The sequence below is a fragment of the Gossypium raimondii genome, chromosome 5 (genome assembly GCF_025698545.1).
Source record: "Gossypium raimondii isolate GPD5lz chromosome 5, ASM2569854v1, whole genome shotgun sequence".
NCBI classification, from domain to species: domain Eukaryota; kingdom Viridiplantae; phylum Streptophyta; class Magnoliopsida; order Malvales; family Malvaceae; genus Gossypium; species Gossypium raimondii.
In genome coordinates this window covers 14,804,171-14,819,457 of record NC_068569.1, presented here as the reverse complement: position 1 = coordinate 14,819,457, position 15,287 = coordinate 14,804,171, and the positions used below count along the sequence as shown (strand labels likewise).

Sequence of the window (15,287 nt, the reverse complement as noted above, 5' to 3'; positions counted from 1 at the left end):
AAACATTCGGCCATTGTTGAGCTTAATTTAAGGTTAGTCTTTGTTCGGTTTTTAAGAATTTTTACGTTTTTGAGATCGTTGTTTTGTGTACTACAAGACCCATGCTTTAATTTTTGAATTTGGTGTTGATTTTGTGATATTCCATTGATGAATGCTTGAGCTTTGTGATAGTTGATGATGAAATATGAAAGATATGTGAAAGATTAACATGTTTTGTCTTTGAATTTTTGGTGAAATTGAGTAATTAGGGCTAAATTGTGAAATTAAATTTTTGAGGGACTAAAATGTGAAATAAATGAAATATGTGGGCTTGTATGAGAACTAGGGATATTCTGCCCTTGTATAGTGTAGACAAATTTTGTGTATTTTGTGTTTTATACAATAAGGACTAAATTGCAAAAAGTGTAAATATTAAAGACAAAATGGTAATTTGCCCATTTATGTGTTTTTGGACTAAATTGAATGTGATAATATTTAAACTAGCTCATTTTGAATATATTTAGATCAAGAATCAAAGAAATCAGAGTTAGATCGGGGAAAAGCTAAAGTCGTCGACTAATCGTCCGGTTTCGATTTTACACTGTCCGAGGTAAGTCTATTAGCTATTTAATTTTTTTAAATCAGTATATATGTATGTATATGAATTGTATTTTTATTGAGTTAAAATTAAAAGTATATAAATCGAATTGAAAGTATGAAATTATGTACATATATATGTGTTAGGTTCGAATAACTATGAATATGCAAATATGCATATAAATGTCCTTGTAATAAATTTAGGTATGAATATATATATATATATATATATATATGTATAAATTATATTTGAATAAACATGTATATACATGTAAATTTTGTTGTATTGAATTTAGGTATGGAATTACATAGGTATGTGATATATTCGAACATATGTATGTATATGTGTAAATAATATTTGAATTTAATTAATGTTGTTTGTTATATATGTTTACAAGATGTCGAATAGATATATATATATATGTGTGTGTATAAAATATTTGTATAAGTTGGATCGAATAAGCATTTATACTTATGAATAAATACTTATATTGACTATAAGTATGAAATTATACTTATATATATGTTAAATTTGAATATGTATGTGTATACAGTATAAGTTCTTGTTTGAATATAAGTATAGAATTATATATATATATGTATATATATTTGTTAGATTCGAATATGTATATATGTACATGTATAAGATCTTGTATTGAAATGGTATATGAACTTATATAGGTGTATGTTGTATTTGAATGTTAAAGGTACATAGTATATTATAAGTTAAATCTTATGATATTAGTAGTAGAATCTAAAGTATGAGGTTATATATATAAATATGTTTTGGTTGAATTATTAAATTATCAAGTTAGATTTGGTGATTAAGATTTATATATCCATGTGTTTTAAAGATATAAGTTATGAATTTTGAGCTGAATCTTTATGCAAGGATTTTATATACATATATAGTTTGAAAGTAAGATGATTCAGACTTTACGTCTAGCAGGCTTAATGCTGGTGAAATGTTTCAGACTTTACATCTAGCAGGCTTAATGCCAGTGAAATATTTTGGACTTTATGTCTAGCAGGCTTGATGCCGGTGAAATGTTTCAGACTTTATGTCTAGCAGGCTTGATGCCGGTGAAATATTTCGGGCTTTACGTCTAACAGGCTAATTGTCGGTGTACTGAATCAGGTTTTAAGCCTAGTAGGCTAAGCACCGGTGAATCTGTTTAAATTATGTGAATGTTCAGATTCATGTGTTTGAAGAAGTTGTGCATATATTCGGCATAGGTGGTTGATAAATGTATATATGTATGCATCTGTTATATGTAGTTGAAAGGTATATATATATATGTATGCATTTGGCATATGAAATTGATGAGTATCCATATACACAATTGGGATATATATATATATATATATGTATATGTGTATAAACATTTGTTTATAAGTAAATGTTAAATAAGAATGCATTGGTTATATGCATTATATATGAGTTAGGTTAAAAGTTTATGATTGGTATATATATATACACAGATACAAAATGTGATTGGTATTTTCTATAGATTTGATTATATGTACATGTTAAGTACATATATGCATTTAGATATATGCGGTGATAAATACATATATACATTTGGTTATAATATTTGTTAAGTATATGTATATATATGCATTCTACTATTCATGTTCAAAGTGTATATACATTTGGAGCTAATACTTGTTAAGCATATATGTATATAAGCATTCGGCTATTCATGTTTATAGTGAATATACATTCGGTTTTAAGAGTTGATAATTAAGTATGCATTTGACTATATGTAATAGTTAACATATATAGTATTTGCGAATTCATTAAGTGTACCAGGAAATTACATAATTATTTATATAATTTCTGTTATGCTATAGACTCACTAAGCTATAAAAACTTACTTTGTTTGTTTATGTCTTTTTGTTTTATAGACTTAAAGATCAAGCTTCAAGCTTGGGGATCGTCAGCAAGTTCATCACTCTATCTACTGTCTCGGTATTAAACTGTTTAAATTTTAACTATGGCATGTACATGCTAGATAAATGTTTTGGAAAGTCGTACTTTGATATATTGTATATGAAATTAATAGCCATACGAAAATGGCTTATATTCTTATGCTTTAGCTGGATTGTAATATATTTTTTTTGGTTTTAAATGGTCAAAAAAGAAGTTTAAAATTTTGCATGTTTAATATTAGACCTAGCTATTTATATGTAACAGTTAAAATTATTGAATTATACTGAATGTTTGTTCTAAGTTGTGTTTTGATTAGTAATGCCTCTTAACCCTAATTCGGTGACGGATACGGGTTAGGGGTGTTACAATTATACATTTCACCTTCTATATGCTATATGAAATAAATAAATAATTTATAAATCATAATGTATCAAATTAAACATTTTGTTTTCCTTTTAACCTTAGGGAATGGGTTTCTAGTAATTTTAGTCAACATACATGTATTGCATTTTTCAATATTATTATTAAAAAGGAATTAAATCTAATTTATGCATGTCGTTCAATTTTCTATAATTCAAATTATCTAATCTATAATGCCATAAACAAGAAGATCCAACCATATAAGCGAAACAACATCTTTATTCTTATTAATAATATTGAGTTTAAACATACCCTCATACATATACTCTTTCCCTACCAAAAATCCTCCATTAGACAAAATAAACTTATTCTAACTTATTCAACAGACTTCCAAATACTAAATTCTTCCTAACTTCTAGTATATAATATACATCATGCAAGGTTAAAACATTTCCAAAAGTGAATTGTAGTTCAATAGAATCTTTGCCTTTGATTGATGCTGTAACACCCCTTAACCCGAATCCGTCGCCAGATTAGGGTTATGAGATATTACCTAACAAAACACAACTCAAAATAGACATTCAATTGAATTCAACTACTAGGCAATATAATCTTCTTTATAAAAGTTTTCTAAATCAATTCATATATATGTATATATATTTTAAATCATTTCACATATACAAATCATGCTTCATTAATACAAAGTTCGAATCGTATGAAATTCAAATGCATGGCCTTCAAATGCCTAAAACATTATCAAACATACTTCAATCATATCACATTACAAATTACAATCATAGCTGAACATAACTTTAATATTATTATAACATACTCATGTCACTATAGTCACATTAAACATTATTGAACACAAAGAACAAATAATTGTATACCAAATTCGCATGCTTTATAATCAATTCAAAGTACATATACCTAACCATTCAAGCATAATAAAGTTGCATACTTTGCCATTACAACTAAATCAAAATAACCAATGTATATTCGAACATATAATCATCTCATACCTAGCATGCATTAAGACATCCATTAATTCAATTTCATTTATTTAACAATTATCAAACATATCATATACTTAGCCATTTTAATTCATCACAAGATTATGCGCATAAACTATAATAATTTAAAGTATCTTGAACACAAATAACAACCAATATTACACATATTTCACATGCTCAAATACCATAGTTAGAACACATGCACTTAACCAATAAATTAACTACCTATTAGGTCATATAGGAAACCTTATTTACTTCATATTTATATAATCATACCATACACATATCACATATTTTAACAAGCCAAATATGTTCATACACATAATTCATTATTTACCATTTAGCACCAAGCCTTTATAGTCAATATATATGCAAATACATTATAAACTTATAGGTACATGTAACATAAATCCAATACTTGTCCATCTAATATCAAATTATTCAAACCGAAACACCTATTCATCCACACTCACAAACCATACCATATAACGATTTTCAAATAATTTAATTACAAAGCCAAATGACCTTAACACGTTCATTACTCATACCTAATTTACTTAAGTTAAATAATATCAAATCACCATAACAAAACATACTAAGCATATCATACATATATATATAACACATAACCAAAATCACTTAAACTTAAGATTTTTTATCTTACTAAAATACATCAAACATACCTCATCTACCTTATTGTCGAAACACATGAACAAAAGATTAAACCATGTGATTACTATCCACATAAGATTAAACCATGACCTAAATAAACTTAAGCCATAATTAAACCAAAACCGAACACAAGCAAGGAAATTAAGCCATTTTCGCATGGCTTTTATACAAACACTTTCGAATTAAACTAACTCCAAAGCTAGCCTATAGATGCCATAGTTTCAAAGAAAAATTTCAGCTTATAAAATACCGAAGTTAGTCGATAGAGTGATAGACTTTGCTAACAATTCCCGAGCTCGTAACTTGACTCCAAAATCTATAAAACAGAGGTAAATAAGAACACACCCAGTAAGTTATTTAAGCTTAGTAAGTCATAAGCAAAAGAATCATGAATTCATATACACAATTTATTCATAGTAAATAATGATAACTTATCATAATCTCATATATATATTTTATAATTTCAGTATCAAATCATGTATACCTTGTACCAACTTTCTTTTGATCAAATACTCATTTATGTATATTAACATATTTTGTCTTCACCTTATGCAATATATTAACATCACAAGGTCGAATTTGTATACAATCACATAAACTTGCACATAATTCACATTAACATGTATCATTATATCAATAATTCAATCATTCAACTTACCTTACTTTCATAATCTCATATATTAACATCATTATATGTACATACCTGAACCTTTTTATTTGATTTCACATTCGATCTTCACTTAACATTGCCCGTTGAACCGTTCGGAATTAAAAAGGATACGCGGATAGTCGAAAGGCTCGTACAATGCCAACGTCCCGGACGTGGTCTTACATGTAATCACATATCGATGCCACTGTCCCAGACAGTGTCTTACACGTAAACACAAGTCGATGCCAACGTCCCAGACGAGGTCTTACACGAAAACACATATCGGAATCCTATGTCATGACATATGTATCCTAACCATTCGTAGAGTTCGTACGGGGCTTCCGGACAATGTATCTCGATCGAATCAAACACGAAATAAAACTTCCTGGCTTATCACACATTCAGCCAATACACATATATATCCAAAAAATTCAATTCAACAAATAACATTTATACATTTACAAATTTAACAACATTTATATGTTATAGACTTACCTCGGATATCGACGGACGAAATAATTGACTATTCGTTTATTTTTGTTTTTCCCCGATCCAGTTCCGTTTTCTTTGGTTCTTGATCTTGAATCAAGCTTCAAAGATGGCCGAATAGCTAGGTTTTTCTTCTTTTCTTTTCTTTAGTTTCAGTTAGTAGATAAAGAAATAAAAGATGATAATGGCTTTTATTTGTTTTATTTTAACATTATAATATAATATATATTATAACATTTATAAATAATATAAAAACTATATATTATAAACATAATGCCGTCCAGTATCTTTTCAATGGTCATATTGCAACATAAAACCTCCATATTAAAAGAACAACCACTATTCGACCCTTTTAGAAATAACTACTAAATTTTTATTTTACGCGATTTAATCCTTTTATTTAATCGGACACTCAAACGATGAAATTAAAGCACAAAAATTTGACACAAGTAAATTCACACATAATAAACATAGAAAATAATTTTAAAATATTTTTCTAACTCACATTCGTTGTCCTGAAACTACTGTTCCGATTAGGGTCAAAATCGGGCTGTTATAGATGCGGCGAAAAAACTTTCCATGTACAAGTTATTGCCATATTCACATTGTTATTGTGAAAATTGTAAACATGTTTTTATCTTTGTATACATGTTTGGTTGCTCCAGTATCTATCCACCATGCATTATCATCTTGTGCCAAATTATTTTTAAAGTTTTATTCACCCCCATGTATGCTCGATGTGCAAATGTGTTTCAAGCAAATTAAACTCGAGCATACAATGAAGCTCGGTGGCTATTTGCGTTTCGTATTATTAAAAATAGTCTGCTAAGCACTGAGCAGAGTATAACAAGAAAATTAATTTCTATAAAGAATTTCTACAGTAACTTTTTATAAAACATCTAAGAATAGTAGAAGATTGAGGAAGAATAGAAAGAACTTTTGAGAACTTTTGGTATATTTTTCAAATGAAATTCCACTCCTATTTATAGGAATTTTCATGTCTCTTCATAGAGACTAGAGGTGATCATGGGCCGGGCCGGGCCAAGACAAAATTTTAGGCCCTTTTTCTAGGCTCGAGCCCAGCCCAACCCGAAATATGGGCCTAAAAATTTGTCCAAGCCCGACCCGAGAGAAAATTTCTAAGTAGAAGTGATCATGGGTTGGGCTACCCAGCCCGGCCCGACAATCTGCCTGAAAAATAGGAGGGTTTGGGTAAAAATATAGGCCCGAAATATGGGTTTGGGCAAAAAAATGGCCAGGCTCGGGCTTAGCAATTTTCTTTTGGGCTAGGCTAGGACAAATTTTTAGGCCCATATTTCGGGCCGAGTCAGGCCCGAGCCTAGAAAACGGGCCTAATATTTTATTTGGGCCCAGCCTGAACCCGGCCCGGCTCGGCTCATGATCACCTCTATTGCTAAGCTCGAGCCCGACCCGGCCCATATTAAATATATATAAAATATATATTTGATTAAAAATAAAAAATATATATTTAATATATAATTTGGGCTGGGCTGGGCTCGGGCCAAAAAAGTTTTACTTGAGGCCCAGCCTGTTTTCTAAACGGGCCTCATTTTTTGCCCAAACTCATATTTCGGGCCTATATTTTTGCCCGCTCTCCTATTTTTTGGGCGGGCCGTTGGGCCGGGCTAAGTAGCCCAACCCATGATCACCTCTAATAGGGACATAACTTTCAATAGATATCTTTTTTAATAATCACATCTTTAAAAGAGATATAATTATTCAACTAATATCTCTTAAATAGATATAACTACTAAAAGATATAATTATTCAAGAAACATCTCTTAAATAATCATAACTATTCAAAAAATACTGCTTGAATAATTATATTTTTTTGTCAAAAAATCAAGTATTGTAACTCTTCGTACTTAAAAGATTTAACTTATTATGATGAACTCTTGATCAGTAACAAAAAAGCGTAACTTTTAATTAATTAAAATTTTTCCTTTATAATTATTGAAATACTATAAATATTTAAAAATGTTGTAATAGTTCTGCAAGCTAGGGGCTTATAAATGTTGACCTCTGTCGCAACTCGCTCATTCCTTAATACTATGTTTTGTTACATTCAACTTCTAATTAGGTTCGATTTATTTTAATTACTCTTTATTGCAAGATTCCTGCTTTTTTGGATGAATGAAACTTTAGCTCATAAAAGAAAATATAAAACAGTATGTCTTTATCAATCAAATATACACACATAATACCCCCCCCAAAATATTATATATACAAACACATGCAATTAGTTCAAGTGACGTAAACCCAATCCAAATGCCAAACACCAAGCTTGCACGCTTCGAGGCGTAATCAGATACTTCATACGCTTCGAAAGGGGGTCCTTATTTGATTTTTCTTTTTTCAAATTTGTTTAGCCCTTTGACAGGTCTTGCAAGCTACGCATTCTTACATAATTATCTTTAACTTCATTTTTCGACTGTAATAAAAATAGAGAAAGGGAAAAGAAGCATGGTTAAAGCCACAACCTGTGACATTGCCTCATTTTGGCTTCAAGAGGATCAAGCCTTCTACATTTGTTAGAGTATAGGAATAAGTTAGGTTGTTATTCTGTTAGTAAGTCTGGGGTATTGTTAGTATATGGTTAACAGCAGTTAGGTGATCCCATACAAGTATATAAGTCCTATATGAGTACTGATGAAAATAGATTTTACAATACAGAAGTTATTCGATCATCTTTCATTCAATATTTCCTAAGTAATTAGTTCTGTGCAGTTACTAATAACATTGGACCCCCAGCATCCGCCTAACGTCGAGTTTGTTATTATTCTTATTTGTCTGTGATTTCTTCATGTGGAAAACAAGCTGTCAGCTTATGACTCACCAATAACCACTACAAATAGCGAAAATGACATGCGAAACTGTGATATAAAATCGGCAAACTATGCACTTCACTTAAGCTTTAAATTAACGTCCTTTACAGTCTTCTTGTTTTCAAATTATTTGCGAGACCTATTTGTTTTTCCCCTTTAAGTGTTTCTCTCCTTAGCTTGTAGTTAGAGAGAGAGAGAGAAAAAGAGCAATGGGGAAGCTGTCAGGGCTAAGACACCTCTTCATGACACTCTTCCTCCACAACTTTGCCTCCTTCATGGTGATTCCGGCCATCACCGACGTTACAATGGCCGCGCTTTGCCCCGGAAGAGATGAATGCTCTCTCGCCATTTACATCTCCGGATTCCAACAAGCGGTAATAATATCCTAGTGCCATTTTCTTTTTAAGGTTTTAATTCTCTTGCACTTATATATATATGTTCATTGTCATCCAAAACCAAAAATATTTAAGATGCAGTTCCTTCCCAATTCCAGTTTATCAGAAACACACACACACAAGGGCGTCCTTAAATTGGACATAGTTGAAGGTTTTGGTTAATCTTAAATGGAAAAAAAATATATAGTTGTGAAATACAATTTCTAACAAACTGTGATGTTAACCATTAGGAAGTGGAAATGGTACTCTGTTTTGTCTTACTAATTTAACGAAACTTCCCTTCTATATCAACTTTCAAAAGAGATGCTTTCCACTTTTGTCTCCTCGCCCATCGAATGAACAAATCTCTATTCATGTTCATTTGTTTATTTTTAAGTTTGTTCGTATTCAATTTGTGTTCGTTAAGAATTTCAAATTTTTGTTCATGTTCGTTTATTTAAAATTATGTGAATTCATGTTCATTCGTTTAATATTTGTTTAATATTTACGAACATTAAACGAACACGTTCATGAACATATAATTGAACATGTTCACGAACAATGTTAATAAATAATAAACAAACAAACAATAAATACATACATACAAGCATATAAACGAACATGTTCATTGAATGCTCTATTCATTTACAACCATATATTTTTATAAGAAAATATCATCAACAAATAAACGAGTCAATAAACGAGCTTGTTTGTGAATATAAACGAACCGAACACACCTCTGTTTGTATTCGTTCATTTATTAAATGGATATAAAAATCTTGTTCATACTCATTTATTTAGCTTAATAAACAAACGTTATACAAATAGTTCGTACACAGTTGATCGAAGATTTTGTTCATTCCATGCACCTTCTACATAATTTCCACTATTTCCCCTGGTAGTCTTGATTTTTACAGAGTTCAAATGAAGGAAATATTGTTAAAGATAGAGTCTAATGAATCAACAGTTGCTTAGTGTGTAAACTTGGTATTTCCTTTTTGTACTGAATGTTAATGAATGACAGGTACTGCATTAACTTTTCTTTAACTTGATCAAAATTTCCTCTTTAATTCGTAATGTTTACTAAATATGAAAGAAGAAGAAGAAGAAGAAGTTCATTATTAACTCACAAGCAATGTGTCATTCTCATGGATACCTTTAAGTGTCGCCTGAATAAAAAGAAACATGGATAAAGAGCTCGATCAAATCTCATTTAGCAATACTCTTCTTCGTCACCCTGTTTTTTTTTTAATTTATTAAAAGTAATTGCATCCATGTTTCTGTTGACATTTACGTTAATTTAGATAATAGTGTTTTATCATTTGCTGGGCATTTTTCGTTGAATTGACTGATTAAACCTCTTTTGCGTGATGAAGTTTCTGCATTATAAATCAAATCAAATATGTTTGTTTTCTTTTCTTTTTACCATCTTCAAGGGTCAATGTTGTCTGTTTAATTTTATTTGTAGCTTTCAAGGGTATAGTAGCAGATTTTGATCAAGGGCAAAAATTCCTTGTTAACATGAAAGGAAACTTCCCCTCGGTTTCAAGGGAAAAAAAACAATATTTTATGGCTATTTCCTTTCAGTTATGTGTGTGAGAGTGAACAAAGTAAAGTGAGACAGAGAGGACCCACGCTCACATTAATGTCACATGTGTTGCCTTCTTTTCCCTTCTTTCTTGGAATTGGAACTCGTGTCTTTTATAGACATTAAATGGCCAATTGGCATTCCCTTTTATCTTTCTTTACTCGGGGTTACTGCTTACGATACTATTAACCAACAAAAGCAGCCATTAACATAAAGGATCACACGATTTATGCAGATCATTGGGCTTGGATCCTTTGTGATGATGCCTTTGGTTGGTAATCTCTCTGATAAGTACGGAAGGAAGGCTTTGCTTACAGTACCCATCACTCTCACCATATTTCCATTAGGTAAATTGCAGTGCAAAACTATGTATATGTATATTTCAATTTCAGAGTTGAAAATGACAAACGCTATGTAGCATTTATTCGTAAGTCCTGAGGACTTAAACTAGAAGGGAAAGCTTCAACCTACGTACCAACATCTATTAACCAAAATAGGTACCAGGGAGGAGTGGCAATAAAGAATTAGCAAAACCTAACCTGGATAATATTACAAGTTGGAATCCATCACTCAATAAAGAAATAAATTAACTGTGTATTGCAATTTATAGTCAGATTCCAAATTGTGATGTATGGCCTCAACTCAAGAGGAAAAGGAAATATGGGTAATTCATAAAAGCTTGACTATGATGTTGCAAAATTGTTTGCCACTGCTGAAGACCGAAAAACATGGAAATGACGCACTCCTCTTTTGGCAGCAATACTGGCTTACAGCAGAACCAGGAGCTTCTTTTATGCCTACTATATCCTCAAGATTCTCACTGCCATGTTTTGCGAAGGAAGTGTCCATTGTCTCTCTCTTGCTTATGTGGTAAACATCTGTTTCGTTTCTCTTCATTAAATTGGCCTTTCGGCCCTTTCCTAAATTGCCATTAAGCTCAATGTGCGACTGCCTCTGTACTGCGGGCTAGTTTTATTTATCCTAACGGTCTTTACCCAAATTCTCTCCATGATTTTTCGGCCGTCAATGTTTTACAGTGTCTGAAACTTGAGATGTTTTTCAGGCAGACAATGTTCCGGAAGGGCGACGAGCTTCAGCTTTTGGGATTCTGTCTGGTATTGGGTCTTGTGCATTTGTCTGCGGAACTCTGTCTACTCGCTTTCTCTCGACTGCCTCCACTTTCCAGGTTTCGACAGCAATGGCGATGCTTTCAGCGATTTACATGAGGGTTTTCCTCCCGGATTCGATCATAAATGATAACCTTTCAACCCCAATTATCTCCGAAGGAAAATCTGATGGTGTTGCTAATCAAAACAAGGAACCGGACAAGAAAATGCAGGTGTTCAAAACCATGCCTTCCATGGAGGATATGCTTGCCTTGTTGAAGAGCAGGTGTCCGAAGTTATCCTTTGTTTGATAAAAAGAGTTTTAGTTGGCATTAAAGCTTTTACTTCAATGCTTTTATTGTTTGATTCTTCTGTGAACGAAAGTACCTAATGTTCTTAATTGAACGGCAATGGTGTAACAGCTTGACATTTTCACAAGCGGCAATTGTTTCATTTTTCAGCAATCTTGCGGATGTTGGCCTCCATGCTTCATTACTGGTACGTTTTTCGGCAATTTCCTGATTTCAACTTTTATAATCTTAAATTGTGCTACCAATAGATGAACCAGATGAAGTTTCCTTTGCAGTACTATTTAAAGGCCAGGTTTCACTTCAACAAAGATCAGTTTGCTGATTTAATGGTTATAACTGGAGTTGCAGGGACCATATCCCAGGCATGACACTTCCTTTTAGTCATTCGGTTCTTCTTTTATCTGCAATTTCTCTGTTGATCTGAAAATGAAAACAATCTTGCAGCTGCTTCTCATGCCCATACTAGCTCCTGCTCTCGGAGAGGAGAGATTGTTGTCCGTAGGCCTATTTTTTAGCTCTGCACATGTAAGCTACATTTTCCATTGATATTCTGTATATTTAAACTGTTGTAATTGTAATGTTTCCTAATTCTTTATTTAATAATTTATGGGTTTGAACGCAGATGATCTTCTATAGCATTGCATGGTCCTTCTGGGTAAATATTGAACTTAACCAACACTCAAAATTCTAGTTTCCTTGAACTTTTAATACGGTTAATTGTCGTTTTGCTTCAAATAAAATGGCAGGTACCTTATGCAGCAGCCATGTTTTCCTTATTCTATGTTTTTTCACAACCATGTGTAAGCTTTTACTTATTGTTTACAAAATCTTCCACATACTTGCAGCATACCAATGTTTGCCTTACAATATGCAGATAAGGAGCATCGTGTCTAAACAAGTTGGGCCCTGTGAGCAGGTATTATTTGGTAGATAAAGCTTTGTTTGTGCGTTTGTTAAAACAGGCTAATGCCTATTTCTTTTATTCAGGGGAAGGCTCAAGGGATTATTTCAGGCATAGGTTCCTTTGCCAATGTTGCTTCCCCCTTGGCTTTCTCTCCTCTAACAGGTTAACCAAAACTCGATTCAGTTCATCCTTAGACTGATTCAGGATTTAAGACTGACTTAGTTTACTCATTCTTCCAGCTTTGTTCCTGTCCGAAAGAGCGCCATTTTATTTCCCCGGTTTCAGTATTATGTGCGTCGGGTTTGCCTCGGTAAGAACACAACATGTTATGGGAGGAATAATTCAGTCCCATGTCCAGTCACTTCGGAGTTGTAAAATGCAGCTGCGAAGGACATTTAATCTGCAACTACATGATAGGGGTAGAGTTACTAATTGAATTTTTGTTGTTGTTATTATTTTGTATAAAGCAGATGATAGCTTTTGTCCAGAGTCTCATGATAAGGGCCATCCCTCCAATTTCAAGTCAAAGAGTTGGCAACTGCAACTACATGGAAACAGCCTAAGCAAGGAATGTGTGTTCCAAACCCTGAACCCATTCCTCACTGGAAGTTGGAATGGTCCTTTATCAAACCATTTGACTTCTGGTATATATCATAGATATAGAGCTTAGAGGCTACTCGAAGGGTGGTGCTGCTACCTCGTCCTAGAAGCAACACATTAATGATTTTTTCCTTTGTATGTTTTTTTGGGAGTGGCTCATTATGTTTTATTTATTTCATTAGAACTGGGAATATCCCTTCAACTATGTATCATTAGGAGTCAGTTTAAATTAAAAAGAAAATTTAGATGGCAAAGCAGAATTAAAATAAATCATCTGTTGGGTAACCAGAGCTAAGATGTTGAAGGGTAAAACTGAAATCCGATTACAAGCAAATATGAGACAAATTTAAAGTACAAGATACGAAGATACAAAAGCATCATAGATGATTTTTCAATATCACCTCATCCATCCCCAATACTCGAAACTCTAGTGCTCAAAAAGTAGAAGAGATGTGTGAGATGATACATACAAAGCACAAAGGGGTTGAAAAGATAAATGTATAACTCAGTTAACTGTGACTTTTCCAACCATACCTGCACCCTGGTGAGGAGAACAGTAGAAACTGTAGGTTCCTTTCTCAGTCAAGGTAACAGCGTAAGTCTCGTCTTTGGCATTGAGTAGCTCTTCTTCAGGCATGGAGATTTTGGATACGTCGACGCCGCTTGGGATTTCGTCCTCATCGAACACAACATTGTGTGGGAATCCGGCATTGTTCTTGAACACAATCTTCTCCCCTGGGCTTACGCTGAATTCTTGGGGAATGAAAGCCAGACCCCCATCGTCACTGCCGAGCAAGACTTCAATGGCCATGGCATTGCTGGCAAGGATTGCGCTTGCAGCAGTTGCCGCAACAGCAACACCGACGTCTTTGAGGGAGGCCTTGATGCTGACCCTTGGGACTGGAGAGGCTGCAACCTTCGCTGTGGCGCTAACTTTAGCTGCGGTTGCACCGGCTTTAAGGCCGGTGAAAGATGGGATAGCGACAGCGGCAGAGGTGATGGTGGCCATTGTGCAAGGCTTGCTGAATGTATCCAGAGTCGCAATGAGAGTAACTCAAACGGAAAAACAATGAGAGGTTGGCTTTTAATAAGATGAGGTTCGATTTGTGTGGTTGGAATTAGAGGAGGAATAGGAGTTTATCAGGTTGCTAAGGTGAATGGATGGAGAAATGGGTCATCCACTTAAGGATTGATATGATTGGCTAGCCCAGATAACTATCCCACGACGTGGCATCTACCCTCAGATATGAGGTGGAGAAGAGATGGAGTGGATGAGGAAAGATTATGCCTTACTAATAAAGCCATGGTAGCTAAAGTTTTCAATATCCGGTTTGCCATGGAATCAATTAAGTTATTAATTTATTAACTGAATCGATTTAATTAAATAAATTATTAAAAATTTAAAAAATGATTTAATTATTCAGTTTAATTTATTCAAATCATCTTTTGGATTAATTAATCTAATAATTTTCTCTGAATCGATGCCTTAATCAATTCTCGATTCAATCGGTTCAAACGACTGATCCGGTCCGATTCAAACATCATTGATGATAGTTACCAAATAGTTAAATCGTTGGATTTGATCTTTTTTCATACTTAATCCACTTAGCTAATCATTCTCTTATTATAATTTTAATTTTTTTATATATAATATCTAAAACTCTTTATAATCTCTTCCCAACTTTTAACTAGGAGGATAAAACACGATTAAACGAGCTTGAGCCCACATCCTCTTTTACGAATAACAATATCAATGCAAATCGAGATAAGATTCAATCGACTAATTTAATTATTCCATTTTTATAGTCTTAATTCAATGGATTAACCAACTCATAATACATATATATTTATTATATGTTGGTTTTA

The 15,287-nt window shown here is 32.8% G+C and overlaps 2 protein-coding genes across 3 annotated transcripts; one reads left to right on the top strand and one right to left on the bottom strand.

The window, feature by feature from the left end:
* The first annotated feature begins 8,604 nt into the window (after positions 1-8,604).
* LOC105769547 (uncharacterized) lies at positions 8,605-13,848 on the top strand. Of its 2 annotated transcripts, XM_012590246.2 has the most exons (13): positions 8,614-8,912; positions 10,736-10,847; positions 11,258-11,370; positions 11,564-11,892; positions 12,029-12,104; positions 12,193-12,279; positions 12,362-12,442; positions 12,540-12,572; positions 12,664-12,717; positions 12,792-12,833; positions 12,905-12,983; positions 13,061-13,131; positions 13,292-13,848. In XM_012590246.2, the coding sequence occupies exons 1-13, from the start codon at positions 8,748-8,750 to the stop codon at positions 13,382-13,384; spliced, it is 1,335 nt and encodes a 444-aa protein (XP_012445700.1). In that variant the 5' UTR covers positions 8,614-8,747; the 3' UTR covers positions 13,385-13,848. The 2 variants fall into 2 exon arrangements, with proteins under 2 accessions (XP_012445699.1, XP_012445700.1); XM_012590245.2 differs by lacking the exon at positions 13,292-13,848 and having other exon boundaries at positions 8,605-8,912; positions 13,061-13,274.
* On the bottom strand, positions 13,721-14,430 carry LOC105769548 (plastocyanin). Its single transcript, XM_012590249.2, has one exon. The coding sequence runs from the start codon at positions 14,428-14,430 to the stop codon at positions 13,927-13,929; it is 504 nt and encodes a 167-aa protein (XP_012445703.1). The 3' UTR covers positions 13,721-13,926.
* Positions 14,431-15,287: the final 857 nt, after the last annotated feature.